Source organism: Aphelocoma coerulescens, chromosome 6, assembly GCF_041296385.1.
Source record: "Aphelocoma coerulescens isolate FSJ_1873_10779 chromosome 6, UR_Acoe_1.0, whole genome shotgun sequence".
NCBI classification, from domain to species: domain Eukaryota; kingdom Metazoa; phylum Chordata; class Aves; order Passeriformes; family Corvidae; genus Aphelocoma; species Aphelocoma coerulescens.
Window position 1 is genome coordinate 3075231 of NC_091020.1, and position 16270 is coordinate 3091500.

Sequence of the window (16270 nt, forward strand, 5' to 3'; positions counted from 1 at the left end):
CTTCATAACCCAAGTATTTGTTCACGAGTAGGGATTTCCTCACCCTCTCTCCCATTTGGTGTTACCAAAACCTCCTCCTTTGCACTTTATCCATCTGGAGGAGTTTTTTGTTTGTTTTAAAGCACTGTCCTCTCACAGTACTCTGGTCTACTGGTGCAGTTTCTTCCAGTATTATTTATATTGCTTTTGAAAGAACTCATCCATAAGACCATCCAGCATTTCCACCCTATTTCAAAGAAGGCCCATTTAATTTATCACCTCTGCTAGAAACCAGCCATCCTGAGAAGTATCCAAGTAGAATTGATGGAACTGAAAACAACACTGCACAGACACGCCTGATGTAACCACCCTATTAATTACACCCCTTATTATTATATTATACAAACTATTCCTATGCCTTTCCTAATATAACCTACAGTCTCAGGAAGCTTGTGCATCCCAGTCCCATCACACAGCGGGATCAAATCTTCATCAGCCATAACTGATTGATGTGAGCCTAAACTGTCCTAACCGCCTCTGATAACAAAGACCGAGCAGCCTTCCCAGGAAATAATTCAGCATTTCACTGCTCTGACTGTCTGTAGAGATTCCCAGCACCTCACCAAACCCCTCTTCTCACACTCTGAGTCCACTACTTCTCCCACCCAACACAGATTTGTCTGGTTTTCCGCTTCTCCTTTGCAGCAACACCTCCTTTCGATTTTCTCTTTATTTTGAAGAGCTCCAGTTCCTTTAATTTCTCCTTGGAGATCATTTATTCCAGGATTCAGCCGCTCTCTGGTCTCTACTCTCTCTCAGCAGTCCTCACAGTTTCTCATGTGCAGCGTGAGGGAAAGGATAACTCGTCTCTGCTGTGAGGGGATAACCAGGCGCGTCACAGACGCTGCCAAGAGGAACTGCCAGGACCCTGGATCCTGACCTGCTTGCACCCAATCTCTTGGTTCTCAGGGATTCAACCAAACCATCCTGCCCACAACATCCCTGTTGAAAAAAACCCCAAAACTAACGGCTGCAACAGCACAGCCAGCCGACAGCCAGGCTGCCAAAAATCAAACAGCACAGCCCAACTAAAGCCAGGAGAGCTTTCTAACCATCAGTGCCCAGGACATGAGTGACATCCTCCTCCTTCCCCAAGCTCCTGAAGGAGATGGCTCTGACAGAAGGATTTTAACATGCCCACACCTCAGTCACGTCCGCTCAGTATCCCAGGCAAACGCAGCAGATTCACGGTATTTTTAATGTTTTTTTAATTATTTTCTCACACATTTACTGCTACACTTAGCCCAAGGAGCGAAAACAAGCACGAATCCGAGCCTCTGTTAAATTAATCGCAAAGGTCAATTTAAATTTAGATAAATACAAATTACTTCCAGGGCCGCACCCCTAAAGGAGACAGCTCGAACATTAATTACAGAAGCTGGAAAGGCCATTCCACACCTGAGCAGGGGCCGGGATTAACCGTGCAGTCAGCACGGCGGCACGAGTCACACTCCACACGTGGGAGCGACCGCGCCGCCAATGCGGGACTGCCGGGATCCAGACACTCGATACCGACGGAACCTCCGGCATCCCGGGGCTGCCAAAACACACCGACAGCGCCCGAGGAGCGAGCGGCACCCCGGAGGTACCGGGCACAAACAACTCTTTGAACAGCACCCGGGGGACCACAGCGATGTATCCGCTGCTCCATCGGAGCTCAGAGCCCGCTCCGTCACCTGCTTAATGAACAATTTCGGGCGCAGTTCCGTGATTACTTGTTTGGAGCAAAACAAAGGAGCGACAGGTGCACACCTCCGACAGAAGCTCTTTTAGAGGCAGCAATAAAACAGATCGTGGCAAAAGCAAGAAGGATGTCCCACGGTTACACACTGTTCCCTTAGTTTAAAAAAGAAAAAATAGGGGGAAAAAAAACCTCCCGGTATTTTTAGCAAATCTTTCGAGCTCCAAGACGCAACCTGCTGCATTAACAGGTTTTTTCCGCCCTGAGACACATGGGAAGCCGTGTGCTGCCAGTCTCCTCTTTTCCTGGCAAAGCCCCCAAGGAAGAGGGAGCGAACAGAGCCCGGCTGGCTTTGCCCCTCTCCCACCCGCCGCACCGACCGGGATGTGGGAAACCCCCCGAGCGCCTCTCCCTTGGCTGACCTTGAGGGGGGGCGGGAAGACAAGGGAGGAACAACACAACCCGGGGAAGAGGCGCTGCGCTGCCCGCTCGGGTCGGTGCCGCCGCTCCCGCTCCCGGTCCCGCTCCCGGCGGGAGCTCCGCGCCCCCCGCGCCCCCCCCCCCCGCTCCCGGCGGCCCCCGGCGCCACCTGGCGGCCGCGCCCCGCCGCGACCCCCGCCCCGGGAGCGCGGCCCCGGAACGCCGGGCAGCGCCGGCAGCACCGCCCGTTCCCGGGGCGCGCGGGGCGGGCGGGCCGCGAGCTGCCACTGACGGAGCGCGGCCGGGAGGGCTCCGCTGCCGCCGCCCGCCGCGTTCAAGTTTCACCCGGTGACGGCGCTAAGAATAAGCGCGCAGCTGGCAGAACGGAGGGCCGGGAGCCGCCACGAAAACGCCGTGGGGCCGCCGCGGAGCCGCCGCGGAGCCGCTGCAGAGCCGGGGCCCCCGCGCCGCCCGCCGGCACCGCGCCCGCCTTCTGAAGGGCACACGGCTGCCGCCTCACTCACCGTCCGGTGTCGCTGCTGCTGCTGCTGCTGGCGGCGCCGGCCCAGCGCCGGGAAGCGGCCGGCGGCGGTGAGCGCGGCGGGGCGGCGGCCGCAGAGGAGGAGCGGCAGCGCTCTGCCCGCCGTGGCCGCCATCGCGCCGCTGGAGCCGCCCCACGCTGCGGCGGCGGCGGCGGTGCTGCTGCCGCCCGGGCGGGGCGGGGCGGGGCGGGCGCGCGGGGAGCAGCTGGGCTGGGCCAGCCGGCGCCGCTGGCCAATCGCGGCGCCCCTCCGGCCGGCCCGGGGCTCGCGCAGCCAATCGGCGCCCAGCGGGCGGACGGCCCAGAGAGGCCATTGGCCGGCGGGCGGAGCCCTGCGCGGGCCCGAGGGCAGGGAAAGCACTCGGCGGGGTGAGGGGGCGGGGCCGAGAGGGGCGGGGCCGGGGATGGGCGGGGCTGGGAGGAGAGGGAGGGGCGCGGGGGGACCCCGAAGGGAGAACAGCCGGGAAAGGGGATGCCGGGAGACGGGGAGCACCGGGAAAGGGGTGCAGGGTGCTGGGATGCACTGGGGAGGGGATGCTGGGAGACGGGGAGCACCGGGAAAGGGGTGCAGGGTGCTGGGATGCACTGGGGAGGGGATGCAAGGAGACGGGGAGCACCGGGAAAGGGGTGCAGGGAGATGGATGCTCTAAGGAAGGGGTACCAGGAGTTCGGGGGCACTGGGGAGAGAGTTCACCAGGGAGAGGCTGCAGGAAGATGGGGTGCAGCAAAGGCACCACCATGGCCCTGGGGATGCAGTGTGGGGGTAGCACAGGGATTTGGGGTGCTGACTGGCACCCCACTCGGTAGCAGTTTCAATGAAGGGTAGGAAAAGTATGTGATCAAAAAACATATAGTTATACATATATATATATATATATATACGTATTGCAGACATGGTGGGCTGGGCTGCCAGCGTAGACCTTGCAGCACCTGGGCTAAATAAGCAGCCTGTGCTCAGCTTGCTCTTGAAAGATGATGTATGTGGATTATTTTTCTTAGAAAAGACTTTTTCCTCTGGCCTGGGAGTTACTACAGCACTGATGGCAGCTGCTTTTTAATTCCTGAGAAGGAATAGTCCAGAAGGGAAATGAGCCTATTGCTTCTAATATTGGAAGTGGCCCCACAACTGCTCATTAGAAAATGGAGCTTTAAAAAATATTAATGCACAAGCAGTTCCCGTGTGCAGCAGTGACACCATTACAGCGGGGACTGAAGCACTTCCATGGCTTAAAAGCACCTGGGATCCTGCAATATTGCCATTTTTTGAAGTTGAGAGGCCTGGGTCCTTGCTGTGGAGCAATGGGGAAACACCTCCTGGCAGGTGAGGAGAGGAGGATGCTCTGGGAATTAATGGGGAAAAAGCTGTGACAAGGCTGGACATTGCTGAGGGCATGAGGGACTCGTGGGCTGAGAGACTCGGGCTGTTATTTACCCCTCTGTGTTTCTAAAAATACGGAGAGGAGCACGACCAAGTCATGGGATGACACAAATGTGCTTCAGCATCACCCACACCACCACAACACTCCCTTTTCCATCCCCACCTCCCTCCAGTGCTGCCTTCCACAAGTCCTGATGGGTTGCTCTAAGCTTTTTCCCAAACAATGTCATTTTGGAGATTGTCCCTGAGCAATCCTCCATCTCAGTCCTCATTTCTGGCTGGGTTTTTCCTGCAGGGAAGAGCTTTCCCTTATTTCTCTTTGTTGGCTGGGAAAACATGGTTGAAGCTTCAACTGTGTCCTTCTGGAAGGATTTACCCACTGTCTTTCCAACTCCACACATTTAGCATTTCAATGATTATTTGCTTTTTCTTGGAAAATCAAGGAGACAAATTGCAGCAGCAGCTGCTCCCGAGCTTCATTGCTCAGATCGGATCGAGTCTTTGCTTGATCCCTGCTTGTCGTATTTCCCTCTCTCTCCTGTCATGTTGAAAACTGATGGCAGAAGGAAAAATGCTTCAAAACAAGGATTTTGAGTAGCAAAGCCCTCAGTGATGACTCCACAGTAGATGATATTCCCACGCACATCCCAGCAAAGGAGTCACCTCATGGACCACAGCCAGGGTTCCCCTCTCTGCGACATCAGCCTCTCCCTGGGACAGTTCCCAGCATCCCAGCACAGTGGGATTAAAAGCCTAAAAATGGCAAAACTGTGGTTAATGCAGCCTGGAGGAGCTGGAAAAGAAAAGATTAGAAAAGCAGGAGAGGGGGAGGAAGGAAGCCGCAGGATGGGGAAGGTCCTGGGGAGGCCCCTTTGGGGCAGAGCCACCTCTTCTCACCATAAACCACCCACCCCTACACTTCTTTTTGCCTGGGTGAGCACAGACATCTTTAGGATGAGCTGTGCTGTCCTCCTCACGGGGTTTCCTACAGGGATCGGTGCTGGCAGCTCCAAGGGAGGACAGGGATGGGCACAGCGAGCAGACCCTGCCCCAACTCTCTCCTATTCCCTACTCCTCCAGCCACTCATACTCTGTATTTAGATATTTATTTATCATTAAAGAGGAGCTGGGAATGACCAAAAATAAAATTTTAGGCAGAGTTTAAACATTTCCAGGGAACATTTGGCAGAGGTGGGGGAAGACGGGCTGTGAGCAAAGACTGAGGGCAGCAGAAAGGGCAAAAATTCATTAGCAAACCCGTGCTGAGTGTGTGGGCACTCACTGCAAAGCACAAAAATGGGAATTAAATGTGAGTCCTGAGATCAATACCCCAGGCAATTAAATGAGCCAGCAGGGAATGGCTCCCCAAGGCGCAGGGAGTCGGAGGGGTGAGGATATTGGCACCAAAATGAAACCCTGTCATTTTAGGTCAAATAGCTCCTGCTAGAAGCATCTTCCACTCTTGGAAAACCTAAATAAAATAATGTATTTAACAAGGCTTTCTCCTGGTGCTTATAATTACAGCTGGCTGAATATTGGAAAGCTGCTCCTGAGAAGAATTGCTGGAGAAAAGCACACCAGCGTTTGCAATTAATATTATTGCAGTGGGAAAGGCTGAAGTGGAAAATTTAAGCTTCAAACCCTCACCAACCATCCCGACACTGCCAAGACAGGCATGGATTGTTCCCTCCTGCAAAAAAACCCCACTGATGTAAGAGAAAGTGGGTGTGTGATAAGCCATAGGCAAAACTATCACTTCGGAAAACCTGCTCAAGCCCCAAAGTTCTTGGATTAAATAAGCCAGCTAGGAAGAAAAAAAACCTAAAGGATCTTTTAGTTCATAGATTCATCACTTTCCCCATGTTATTTAAATTTAGGATTAGCCAATTTTACTCCTACAGATGTCCAGGGCTGTGATACAGCAGAATCTGGCACCTGGAGATTGATGCAAAATCCTGCAAGTGCATCGGGCATAGGTGGATGAGGAAATCCAGGAGGATCCCAGGTCCAAGGGCATTTTATCTCCCTTTATTTAGAAGAAAGGTTGGTGTTTCCAGGTTACTCCAGATAAAACAGCACAGCCCTGAGATGGGGGGCAGAGTCCACGTGCCAATAAAGGAATGGTGCTGGCCACCTTCCATAAGCTGAGCACTGCCCAGCTTCTCGTGGAGCAACAGGATAGGGGGGAAAATTCCTCTGGACTGGGCGGGATGGTGATCCCTGTCTCATCACAGGACTCAGACCTGAGTTACCCAAACACGCCAGTGGTTGCTGGCTGCTTTTCCCACCCCTTTTTGGGATCTGGAGACGGCCAGACCTCAGCCCCACAGAGACCCCTCTAAACCTCTGGGATCCCCTTAAGCCTCAACAAAAAGTTCATCCTAAAAATCCCTGCGGCGTTCTCACTGTGGGAGGGCAGTGCCAGGATTCAGCAGCCTCCTGTACTCCTCAAGAGCAATCGCTGTCTATTTATGCCTCCAGAAAATGTGTTTTTTAATGGGGGGGTACATTAAAGCCTGAGAAAACCCAACCTAAGAGGCATCTGGAAGCAACTAAAATTAAAATACCTAAAATTAGCCTCCTCAGCAGTGAATCCTCCCTCTGATCTAGATGCCGAGGTGCACATGACCCAGGCGTGCCTTTCTCACTTTCCCTTCCCGCTGCCATCCCATTCCTGAGCTGCTGGGCACGGCGGCAGCTGCTGACACACCCACCCACGACACCGGGGAAGGAAGGAATTCCTCCCTGGGAGGGTGGGCAGGCCCTGGCACAGGGTGCCCAGAGCAGCTGGGGCTGCCCCTGGATCCCTGGCAGTGTCCAAGGCCAGGCTGGACATTGGGGCTTGGAGCAGCCTGGGACAGTGGGAGGTGTCCCTGCCCATGGCAGAATGAGATGATCTTTAAGATCCCTTCCAACCCCTTAACATCCTATGATTCTATGATTACACACATATATAGAAGCCCCTGAGACCCCTATACCACTCTTTTAGGCCCTGTACACAAGTCCTTCAGCCCTGCTATCCAGGACCTATAGAGATGCTCTCTGTCCAGTGCATACAAGCCTTTCAGGACCTATACATAAGCCCCTCAGACCCTATAGACAGGCCATTCAGGACCTATAAATATTCTCCTCGTACACTATGCACAGGCCTTGAAGGACCTATAGATATGGGCCCCTGACAGCCTATAGACAGGCCTTTCAGAGCATATATCTATATCTATACACCATAGATAGATAGGCCCCTGAGACACTATATACAGACCTTTCAGAATATATACATATATATGCTTATAGGCTCCTCAGACCCTATATACAGGCCTTTCAGAGCCTCTGTCTATCTATCTGGGCCCCGAGACACTATACACAGACCTCTTAGAACCTGTATATATATATATAGCCCCCTCAGAACCTATACACAGGCCTTTCAGAGCCTCTATCTATCTTGTCTGTCTATCTGGGCCCCTCAGACCTTATACACAGACCTTACAGAACCCACATGTATATTATGGGCCCCTGAGACCCTACATACGGGCCTTCCAGTATGTGTATAAGCCCCTGAGGCCCCCCACACACTCTTTCAGGCCCTATACCCAATCCCCTCAGCTCCTACACGCAGGACCCGTAGGAACACTCACCACACGCTGTACAAAAGCCTCTCATCACCTACACAAAGACGTTTCTGAACGCCTACACACGCACGGACCCCCCCCAAAACCCGCACCGACCTCCGAGCACCTCACGGCGCCCGGCAAACGCCGAGGCCACGCCCACCGCGGGCAGGCCACGCCCACCGCGGACAAACCACGCCCACAACGGACAGGCCACGCCCATAACGGACAGGCCACGCCCACCGCAGACAGGCCACGCCCCCCCGCGCAGGCCGCGCCCCTGTACGCAGGCCCCGCTCCCGGAAGCGCGGGCGGTGGGCGGGGCGGCGGGAGCAGCTGAGGGCTGAGGTGAGCAGGGGCGTGGGGGGCCCGCAGGTGGGGAAGGGCGGGCGGCTCAGGGCTGAGGAGTTCATGGTCCCGGGGCTGCGGCGTTCCGGGCCCGGAGGTTGAGGGGGGCCTGGGCTGAGTGGGTCCCAGGACCGGAAATGGGGGCACTCACGGGCCCTGGGGGGAGGCGCGGGGCTGGGGGAAGTTCAAGGCCCCGGGAATGGGAGCGTCCTTCCTCCCGTTGCTGGAGGGTCCCGGGACCTATGGCTGAGGGATCCTAGGCACCGGGGCTGAGACAGAGCTGCTGCCCGGGAAAAACAGGTTTTCCGGCACACACGGGGCTCAGGATGCCGTGTTCTTCTGGCTTCTCCATCTCTGAGTCCCGCAGTAACACTGTGACTTCACCCCTGTGGAATAAACCCGCGGGTCTGGGGCTCCATCGCGGCGCTCAGAGGAAGGAGGGATCCCGCCGGCGTTCTGGGCCGAGGGGCCCTGCAGGGAGTGTTTTGGGGAGCTCTCACACTGGGCGAGGAGTTAGGTTGGGAATAGTTTTCTTGCTGGGTGCGGGATCGCCGGCGGCGCAGCCCGGGCTTTGTGAGTTATCGCCGTGTGTTAGAGCTCGTGGCAAACGACTTTCTCTTAATAGAGGTTCTTTAAAGCTTTAACTCCGCTGAATGGCCCCGGCTGTCTTTGATGTGCAGTTTCCGTCGGAAAACCTTTAGGGTGAATTTGAGTTAATAAACTGCTCAGAGCATAGAAATGCCTGATGTTTATCACGACCTGATTTATGTGTTCTGTACTTGCCTGTAGTTTAATGAGCTGCTTGGGAAAGATGGTAAATCTGACTGTGTTTAGTGGGGTCTAGGGGGGTGGGCAGGTCAAACCAGGCAGGATTTTTGGAGGTTTCTTCTCTAGAACCCTCATTGCCAGCTCGGGCTTGAGTTAAAGGCCTGGCTTATCTTTAATTCCTTTATTCAGCTGTTGACCATTTTCCCCCTCCTGGCTTTTTTTGGAGCAGTCTGAGATGCATTTCCTGAGGTCGATATGTGTAAGCACTGCAGGGCATGACTGCCAGGAGGGAAATTGTGTGCAGCACAAAGTTATGATCTTTGTTATGTTTCTTTCTCGTGTTTAGAACGCAGCCCAGCTGAGAAATACTTCCCTGTCTTCTCTGTGACCTCTTGACCTGCAAACTGGGAGCAAATACGCTACAGGTGAGGACGGTGTTGCTGAGTGCTGGGCCGTGCAACTCACTGCTCCCAAGTGCTTTAACTCTGATGAATTAATCATTTGGCTGATTGTTACCCTTAATATACCCTGTGTGGAATTATTCTTGTCCTGAAGCTTTCTCTTGGGCCTTGTCTTAAAGCTGTAGGAGAATGAGTTGCCTTTTTGCAGTGTGCAAAGTTCTGCTGACTTTCCTGGTGCAGGTGCTTGGGCACAATGAGCCCTGGAAGAAGTTTGTCTGCCTGTAGCTTTCTGTCAACCCAGCCTCAGTTGTGCCACTTTCATAAAATGTAAAAAAAACCCCAACACCAAAAAACCTTAAGTGCTCACTAAAAATGTGTTTGAACATAGGGAGGTATAAAAAAAAGCCCCAACAAACAGACAACCAAAGCTAATAGAAGATGCTTAAACTATGTATTTGTCCATCTGGAACAGCAGAGCATTTAATAGCTTCCCTCTGGCAGAGGGCAGGGATGGATGGGAGATTGGGAAGGAATTGTTCCCTGGGAGGGTGGGCAGGCCCTGGCACAGGGTGCCCAGAGCAGCTGGGGCTGCCCCTGGATCCCTGGCAGTGTCCAAGGCCAGGTTGGACATTGGGGCTTGGAGCAGCCTGGGACAGTGGAAGGTGTTTACAGTGACTCTTAAGCTCACATAACCCCTGTTTATTTCCTTGTGAAAGTGGCTTGTTCTCCCAATGACCCATTTTCTGCAGAAACTTTTGTGATATTCCCTAATGCTTCCTGAACTAAAGAAGCTGAAATCCCATGCCCTGGAGGAAAAAGAATGATGTGCCTTGACTCCATCATTACTGTCTGCCTGCTGGGGACCCTCTGGAGTGCCCTGGGTGTCTCTGGTGTCTGTGTCACTTCTCTGTGCAGGTTCCTGTTGCACATCCTGGGTTCCTGGGTAAGCTCCCGGCAGAGTTTGAGGAGAGATGGTCCCATTGTCCTCAGGCTGCTTAACAGAACAAACTGCAAGACTTGCAAATCATTTGAAGTCTGGGCAGGGCTTTGAAGTAGCATCCCAGAAGTGTTACATTTTTCAGGTGATAATTGAAGGAGCCATCAGCATGTTTAGATCTGGAATGTGGAAAAAACCATTTTGGTTTTCTTGAGCAAAGTAAGTTCTGCATCATATTAAGTTTATTATAAAAACATGTTCTTTCATGCTGTTCCAGTTGCTGCAGTAACACTTCCTGAAGTGAGCTGGGATATCGAAATACTTGGTTTTTTCTTCCCAAGTTCCCAGTTGACATATTGGGGCCCAATATTTTAACACAGCTCAGTGCAGTGGGGCTGAGAATACTTGTGTACAACAATAAAAATAACCTTCATTATATTTATTCCAGGTGCTGTGTTGGGATGTTGCAGGGGTGTCAGTGAAAAGGTGTCTTGGTGTAGATGTGGCTTTGGGTGGGATGATGTTGTCTGGGATAATTTAGCAGGGAACAGTTACCCAGGGTGGTGTACACCTTTGAGATGAATATTGCCTTTCTTTTTGAAACTGAATTGTTTTAGGAAAAGTGTGGTGCAAGTGGTGTGGCTCCCTCTTAAACACAGAATCATGGAAAGGCCATTAACAATCATCCAGTTCTACCCCTTGCCATGGGCAGGGACACCTTCCACTGTCCCAGGCTGCTCCAAGCCCCAATGTCCAGCCTGGTCTTGGACACTGCCAGGGATCCAGGGGCAGCCCCAGCTGCTCTGGGCACCCTGTGCCAGGGCCTGCCCACCCTCCCAGGGAACAATTCCTTCCCAATCTCCCATCCATCCCTGCCCTCTGCCAGAGGGAACCCATTCCCCCTTGTCCTTTTGCTCCATGTCCTTGTCCAAAACCATTCTCCAGCTCTTTTGTTAGTACTGGAAGGCTGAGGATGAATATTTATCTTTAGGGTGATGTGTTTGACACTTCAAGTAAAAAATACATGGACTTGTAGCAGAAAGTGAGTAGAGCCTGAGGCACTTTGTCTCCCTAAGCACACACCATCCGAAGCCTGTGGCAGCCTCACCTCTTAGTATTAGATTTAAGATACTTTAAAAGAGGAAAAATAGACTGTTAGATCATGAGTTGTTTTACTGTGGCTTCTGTGGGCTTTCCTGAAAAGTCCTTGGGTAGTAAATTCTGGGTTATGTTTGTCTGCTGCTCTGTCTGTGAGTGCAGTGGCTTTTTTTTTTCCCCCCCAGACAAACCTGCTATGGAGTTTGCTTCCATGCATTCTGGATTTAACCTCTCTTGAGAGTAGCTTTTAATTGCAGTCCCACCATGTGAAAAGCTCCTTGTCTGGGGATGTAGGGCAGGACAGGGTTGGAAGAACCAGAAGCACTGATGGTTGTAACTGGGAATTTTGTGCTGGGACTGTGGGACTGGCACAAGGGTTGGGTTGGGGTTTTTTTCTGCATCTCCAGGGTCTCTCAAGCTAAAATTCTTAGTTGTTTCTCTTACTTTAGCTCTGTGAAGTGAAATCTGAGATCTTTGTGTAGACAAAAAGAAAGAAGGTCGTGGTTTGAGACAAGCAAAGTTGCAGCTGACCTGTGCCTGAAACCTGAGGGCTGGGAATCTGTGTGGCTCCAGAATTGGTAGCCTGTCTGTTGTGCAGACAAAGCTGCTGTGTCAGCCCCAGTGACTGTGTGGACCAGTTGTGTTCTGTACTGACACCTGAATTTCTGTGTTTTCATTTGTTTGGGGCAAACTTCCCATCTCTGGCATTTTTGCTTCAGGAGCTAGAAGAGCAGTGGGATTTTTGTGACAAAAATCTCAGTTGTGATACAGACAGGTACCTAAGGTGTGCTACTTGCCTGCCCACTTGGATGGAGCCAAGTGTTTGCTGCTGGCTTTTTTTCTGCTGGAACCGAGCTCCTCATGCTGTGTTCTAAAAGCACTAGCCTGGCTTATCCATGTTCTTTTCTCCTCTCTGAAGTTCAAGCTGAAAAAGCGACTGCTGTGATTCAGACTTGTTTTTCCTTTTTTGAGGGAAAGCAATGCTGCAATCTTCTGAATTCCCAAACAATCTCCATCTGGTAGGTGAAACACAGGTGCTGTGAATTTTTGTTTCGGTAAGTTTTTTATTTTAAATTTCTTTGGATAGAAAAGAAAGCCACCAAAGTGTGGCTCTTTGAGCAGGAAGAAGCATTTTCTAAAGGAGCATGTGGCTGTAGGTGATGTTTCTGTTTAAAAGTCAACTTCAGCCAAGGAGAAATTACCACATGGTGATATTCAGGTTCTTGGGGGGGTTCACAAATCTTTTTCCTCCTTGTCACAGAGAAATTCAGACTTTACCATATCAAATTCTGAGACAATCCACTGCCTGTCTCCCTTCAAAAAACCTTTGTCTCTTTCTGGAGCTTGAATTATATCTGCGGGTAACTCAAGCCTGCCAAACTGTCACCTTGTCAGCCTAGAGAGGCTTTTGCTTTGTTCTCAGGTAACTTACATTTTTCTCTTCCAGAATTAATTTTTCATGTTAATTCATGAGGAGTTAACGCTGGTTTTCTTGGAGCCAGATGAGCCATAAACATCTCTTAAATTTGACTACTCTGAGATATTTTTGTTTGTTGTGAGGTGCATGCAGGTGGGTGACTGTTGGCTGGAGAAAGGGCGGGAGCTTCAAGGAGAGTGGAAAAATGGAAAAGTTAGGAATTCTCAGGGAAGTCACTCCCCATAGACACAGAATAGTGCAAGGCAAGTTAAATGAGTCAGGTCATTAGGCAGATGCATTCCCCCTGGCTGTAACTTTTTAGAGGAAAAGGTAAATGTGTTATGTTTCCTACCCCTCTGCCAACAGTTCTTTGGTGATCCTTTGCTCCTCAGATTAGAGTGGAGATACCTCTGCTCTGGTGCACCTGCTCATGTGGCTGGTTTGCAAAGGCAGCCTGATTATTTGGGAATAGCAACTGGCAAAAGAAAATGTCACCCTACTGATTAGGGTAGCAGTAGCTTGTGAAGCAGGATTGTTATCCTTAATAAAGGGTGAGAAGTTTTTTGCTTGGTTTTTGTTTTTACAGCTAAGTTACCTCTGACATCTATGGAGGTGTTGCTAGGGAGTTTTTCATGGCTGGGGTTTGCTGTAATGTTTTCTAGATAGAAAAGCCCAAGGAATGTGCTGCATTTTGGGTGGAGGAAGGGAAGGGAAAGCTTTAACCAGGAAAAAGCAGCATTTGGCATTCGTTTCTGTGGAAGTTTATAGCTGCCTCTTAGAAACCTACGGTGCATTGCTGGAGTCTGACTGTCTGAAGTAGCAAGGAAATATTTTATCCTTTCTGGAGGTGCTATTTTCAGTGCTGCTGCAACAGATGGGACTAGTTTACTGTGTTTGGGTACACTCATTTTTCATTTGTGTCTCAAAAGCTGTTCTTCGTGGTGGTTGCGTCCATCCACACTCAGATCCTCTGGTGACTCAGCTTGCAGGTTAAATTTGGGGTTGCTCTTGAGTTTGCCAGATTTCTTCTGCCAGTTTAGTGGCACCAAAGTCTTTCCCCAGGATGTAAACACTCCTGTCTCCCTTTCAAGGGAAGCCCAAGCCAGCTACTGTGCTACATCCTTATAAATAATCTAGTTGCAATTACTAAAAATGCTTTATTAAAGCTGAATCTAAAAGCTTGTGTGTGTCTTTGCAATGCATCATCTTCTCTACTTAGCCCTGAAAATCAGTACAATTATTTGGCAGAATAAAGCAGCTCATGAGGTGAGGGATGTCACTGATCATCCCTGAAGGGAGGCTGAGCCACAGCTGGGTGTAGTTACAGAGTTGTGGAGTTGGGAATTGGGCATTTTCAGGGCTGAGGATTTTAGGAAGAGGTGAAACTTTACTGCAATGACAGTTAAAAAGAAATTGCCAGGCTATGGCTTAGGTTTCTGCATTGACTGATACTTGGTAGACTCTACATCAATTTGAATCGTGCTCTGAAACAAATGTGGTTCCTCTCTGCAGCAAAATTAATGTGATCAAATATTTCCCCAATCTCCTACCCGAGGAGAAATTACTTTTGGTGCTAGATTTCATTTTCCCAAAACTGATTTATGTGTCTTGGTAGGGTAATAGCTTCAATAAGATGTGTAATCCTTTATCTCGAAATTGCGCTGGGTAGGCTGAAAATTTGGAGGGGAAAAGAGCAGGAGCTGTTGGGTCTGTCTTGGAAGTGGGGAAGGAGTGGATCCAGACGTTTCATTAGCTGGAATGCACCTCCTGGCACCCTCTTAGGAGTTATTCTTATACAAATTTCATGGAATATTAGAATGGTTTGGGTTGGAAGGGACCTTAAAGCCCATCCAGTTCCCACCCCTGCCATGGGCAGGGACACCTCCCACTGTCCCAGGCTGCTCCAAGCCCCAGTGTCCAACCTGGCCTTGGACACTGCCAGGGATCCAGGGGCAGCCCCAGCTGCTCTGGGAAGGAGAAGTCATAACCAATTTTGGTGGATGCAGGTTGATGCTATGAGGTTTTCTTTCCCCCTGGTTTATGGATCTCCATGCTAATGGTGAAACTTCTCTCCTGATTGCTTCACCCTTTCCCTTGTGTATTGACTCTTCCTTCCCACTGGATTTGTTGTGCTTCTTTATCCATTTTAAATTTTCCTTCCCCTCTTCCCAATCCTCTCAGGAAGATGGAGATGGGAGATCTGGGAGCTGTTACCCTCATTCTTCTGCTGTTGACTCTGGCTTCAGTGAGCAGGGCTGAGGGATAATTGACAGTCAGGGGCTGAGATGGGAACAGGTGAGGAATTTTGCTACAGCATCTGTTGGGTCAGGATGTCTTGATGTGCTCTGGCAACATCAATCTTGGCTCTTTAATAAACACACAGCTCTAGAAAGCTCTTTGAGTTCTTAGTGACTCCATCTCAGCCAGTCCCTGCAGGAGTTTTTATGCCTAAATAGTGCCTTGTAAATGCTTTTTTTTTTTCAGAAGATCTTACTGCATAGCAGTATATTTAATTTAAATTTACAGTTGATATTCTGCACTAATTCATGGGCTTATCATGTCCTAGGGAAATTGTTCAAATAAGAAGTGCCTGTGACCCCTTCTCTGATTTAAACTTAAACACCCACTGGCTTATTGAATTACTGTTCTCCCTCTAACAGGCTTGCCTTACCAAGGCCAGTTTTGACATCAAAATGCTGCTTCAAGTGTTTTATCTGCTCTGGATCCCCAAAAGGGCTACAGAAGGTTCAGTGCTGGGGGGTACCCAGGTGTGGGGAGTCCCTTTCCCCCAGGCTGGGCTGCTTAGTGCTTTCAGTCTTGGAGCCATCAGCTAATTAGGGGGCTGGAAAAACAGGAGCAAGTCTTTTTGTTCTCTTCTTTTGATATCTTAAAAAGGATGCATGAGTTGAGATCTTCCAATTCTTATCTGCACTGAAAAAATCCAGAGCTCTGGAAAGACAGGGGAGAGGTGGACAGCTTGTGTCAATTTCCTTGGAGAACAGATAAGCAGACAGATCGTTGTTTGGGGAAATCAGATATCCACATCAAGCCAGAACGGATGTAACTGTTGAAATAATGTTGCATTTCTTCTTTCCAAGTGACTTGGATGGTCTCAGTTTGAATGGAGCCTGTTTTGTCTTGGGTTGGAAGTGGTGTTTTCCTAGTGGGTTTGAGTCTCTCAGTTGACTCTTCTGCTTAAAAAACCCAAACCTATGAATTGTGGCATAAACAAAAGTAGATGGGTCATTCTGTTCTGGAAAAAAGCCTCAACTATTTCTTCTGTCCAAGGATATTAATTCAGCCTCCGACAGTAACTGTAGAGCTGTTCTGAGCAAGAATTTAAGGCTGGCTTATCTGTTGGGAACAAAAATACAGTCTGCAGATTCCTTGTAGTTGTAGTGCTAGAGCATCATAATAACTCCAAAATAATGAAAATAAGCAAACATAAAAGTTAAGTGGTTTTTCCTTTTTTTTTTTTCCTCTGGGCTACTTCGTTGTATCCTATAAAAAAATAATCTTTTATTGTAGTAAATCATTCAGGAATTGGGATTGTTTCTTATTGTAAGCTGTAATCACATCAGTTGATGGGAGTTTTATTCTTGATTTCAGTTTTATTCCTTGCCCTACTGCAGAT

The 16270-nt window shown here is 50.2% G+C and overlaps 2 protein-coding genes across 6 annotated transcripts in view; one reads left to right on the forward strand and one right to left on the reverse strand.

Annotated features, from left to right (window-relative positions):
* Nucleotides 1–2835, reverse strand: part of MCU (mitochondrial calcium uniporter) — a 77545-nt gene extending 74710 nt beyond the window's left edge. Inside the window, exon 1 of one of the 3 annotated variants that reach the window (XM_069018897.1) lies at nt 2665–2835. In XM_069018897.1, coding sequence (XP_068874998.1) covers nt 2665–2796 — 132 coding nt within the window. In that variant the 5' untranslated portion in view covers nt 2797–2835. The remainder of the gene's footprint in view (nt 1–2664) is intronic. The other 2 variants (XM_069018898.1, XM_069018901.1) reach the window with 2 other exon arrangements.
* Nucleotides 2836–7937: 5102 nt separating this feature from the next.
* MICU1 (mitochondrial calcium uptake 1) overlaps nt 7938–16270 on the forward strand; it is an 84663-nt gene continuing 76330 nt past the window's right edge. For 2 of the 3 annotated variants that reach the window (XM_069018904.1, XM_069018906.1), the window contains exons 1-2: nt 7938–8015; nt 9130–9208. The gene's annotated coding sequence lies outside the window, so the exon portion shown is untranslated. Of the gene's footprint in view, nt 8016–8249; nt 8316–9129; nt 9209–16270 lie in introns of those variants that run through there. The other variant, XM_069018905.1, reaches the window with a different exon arrangement.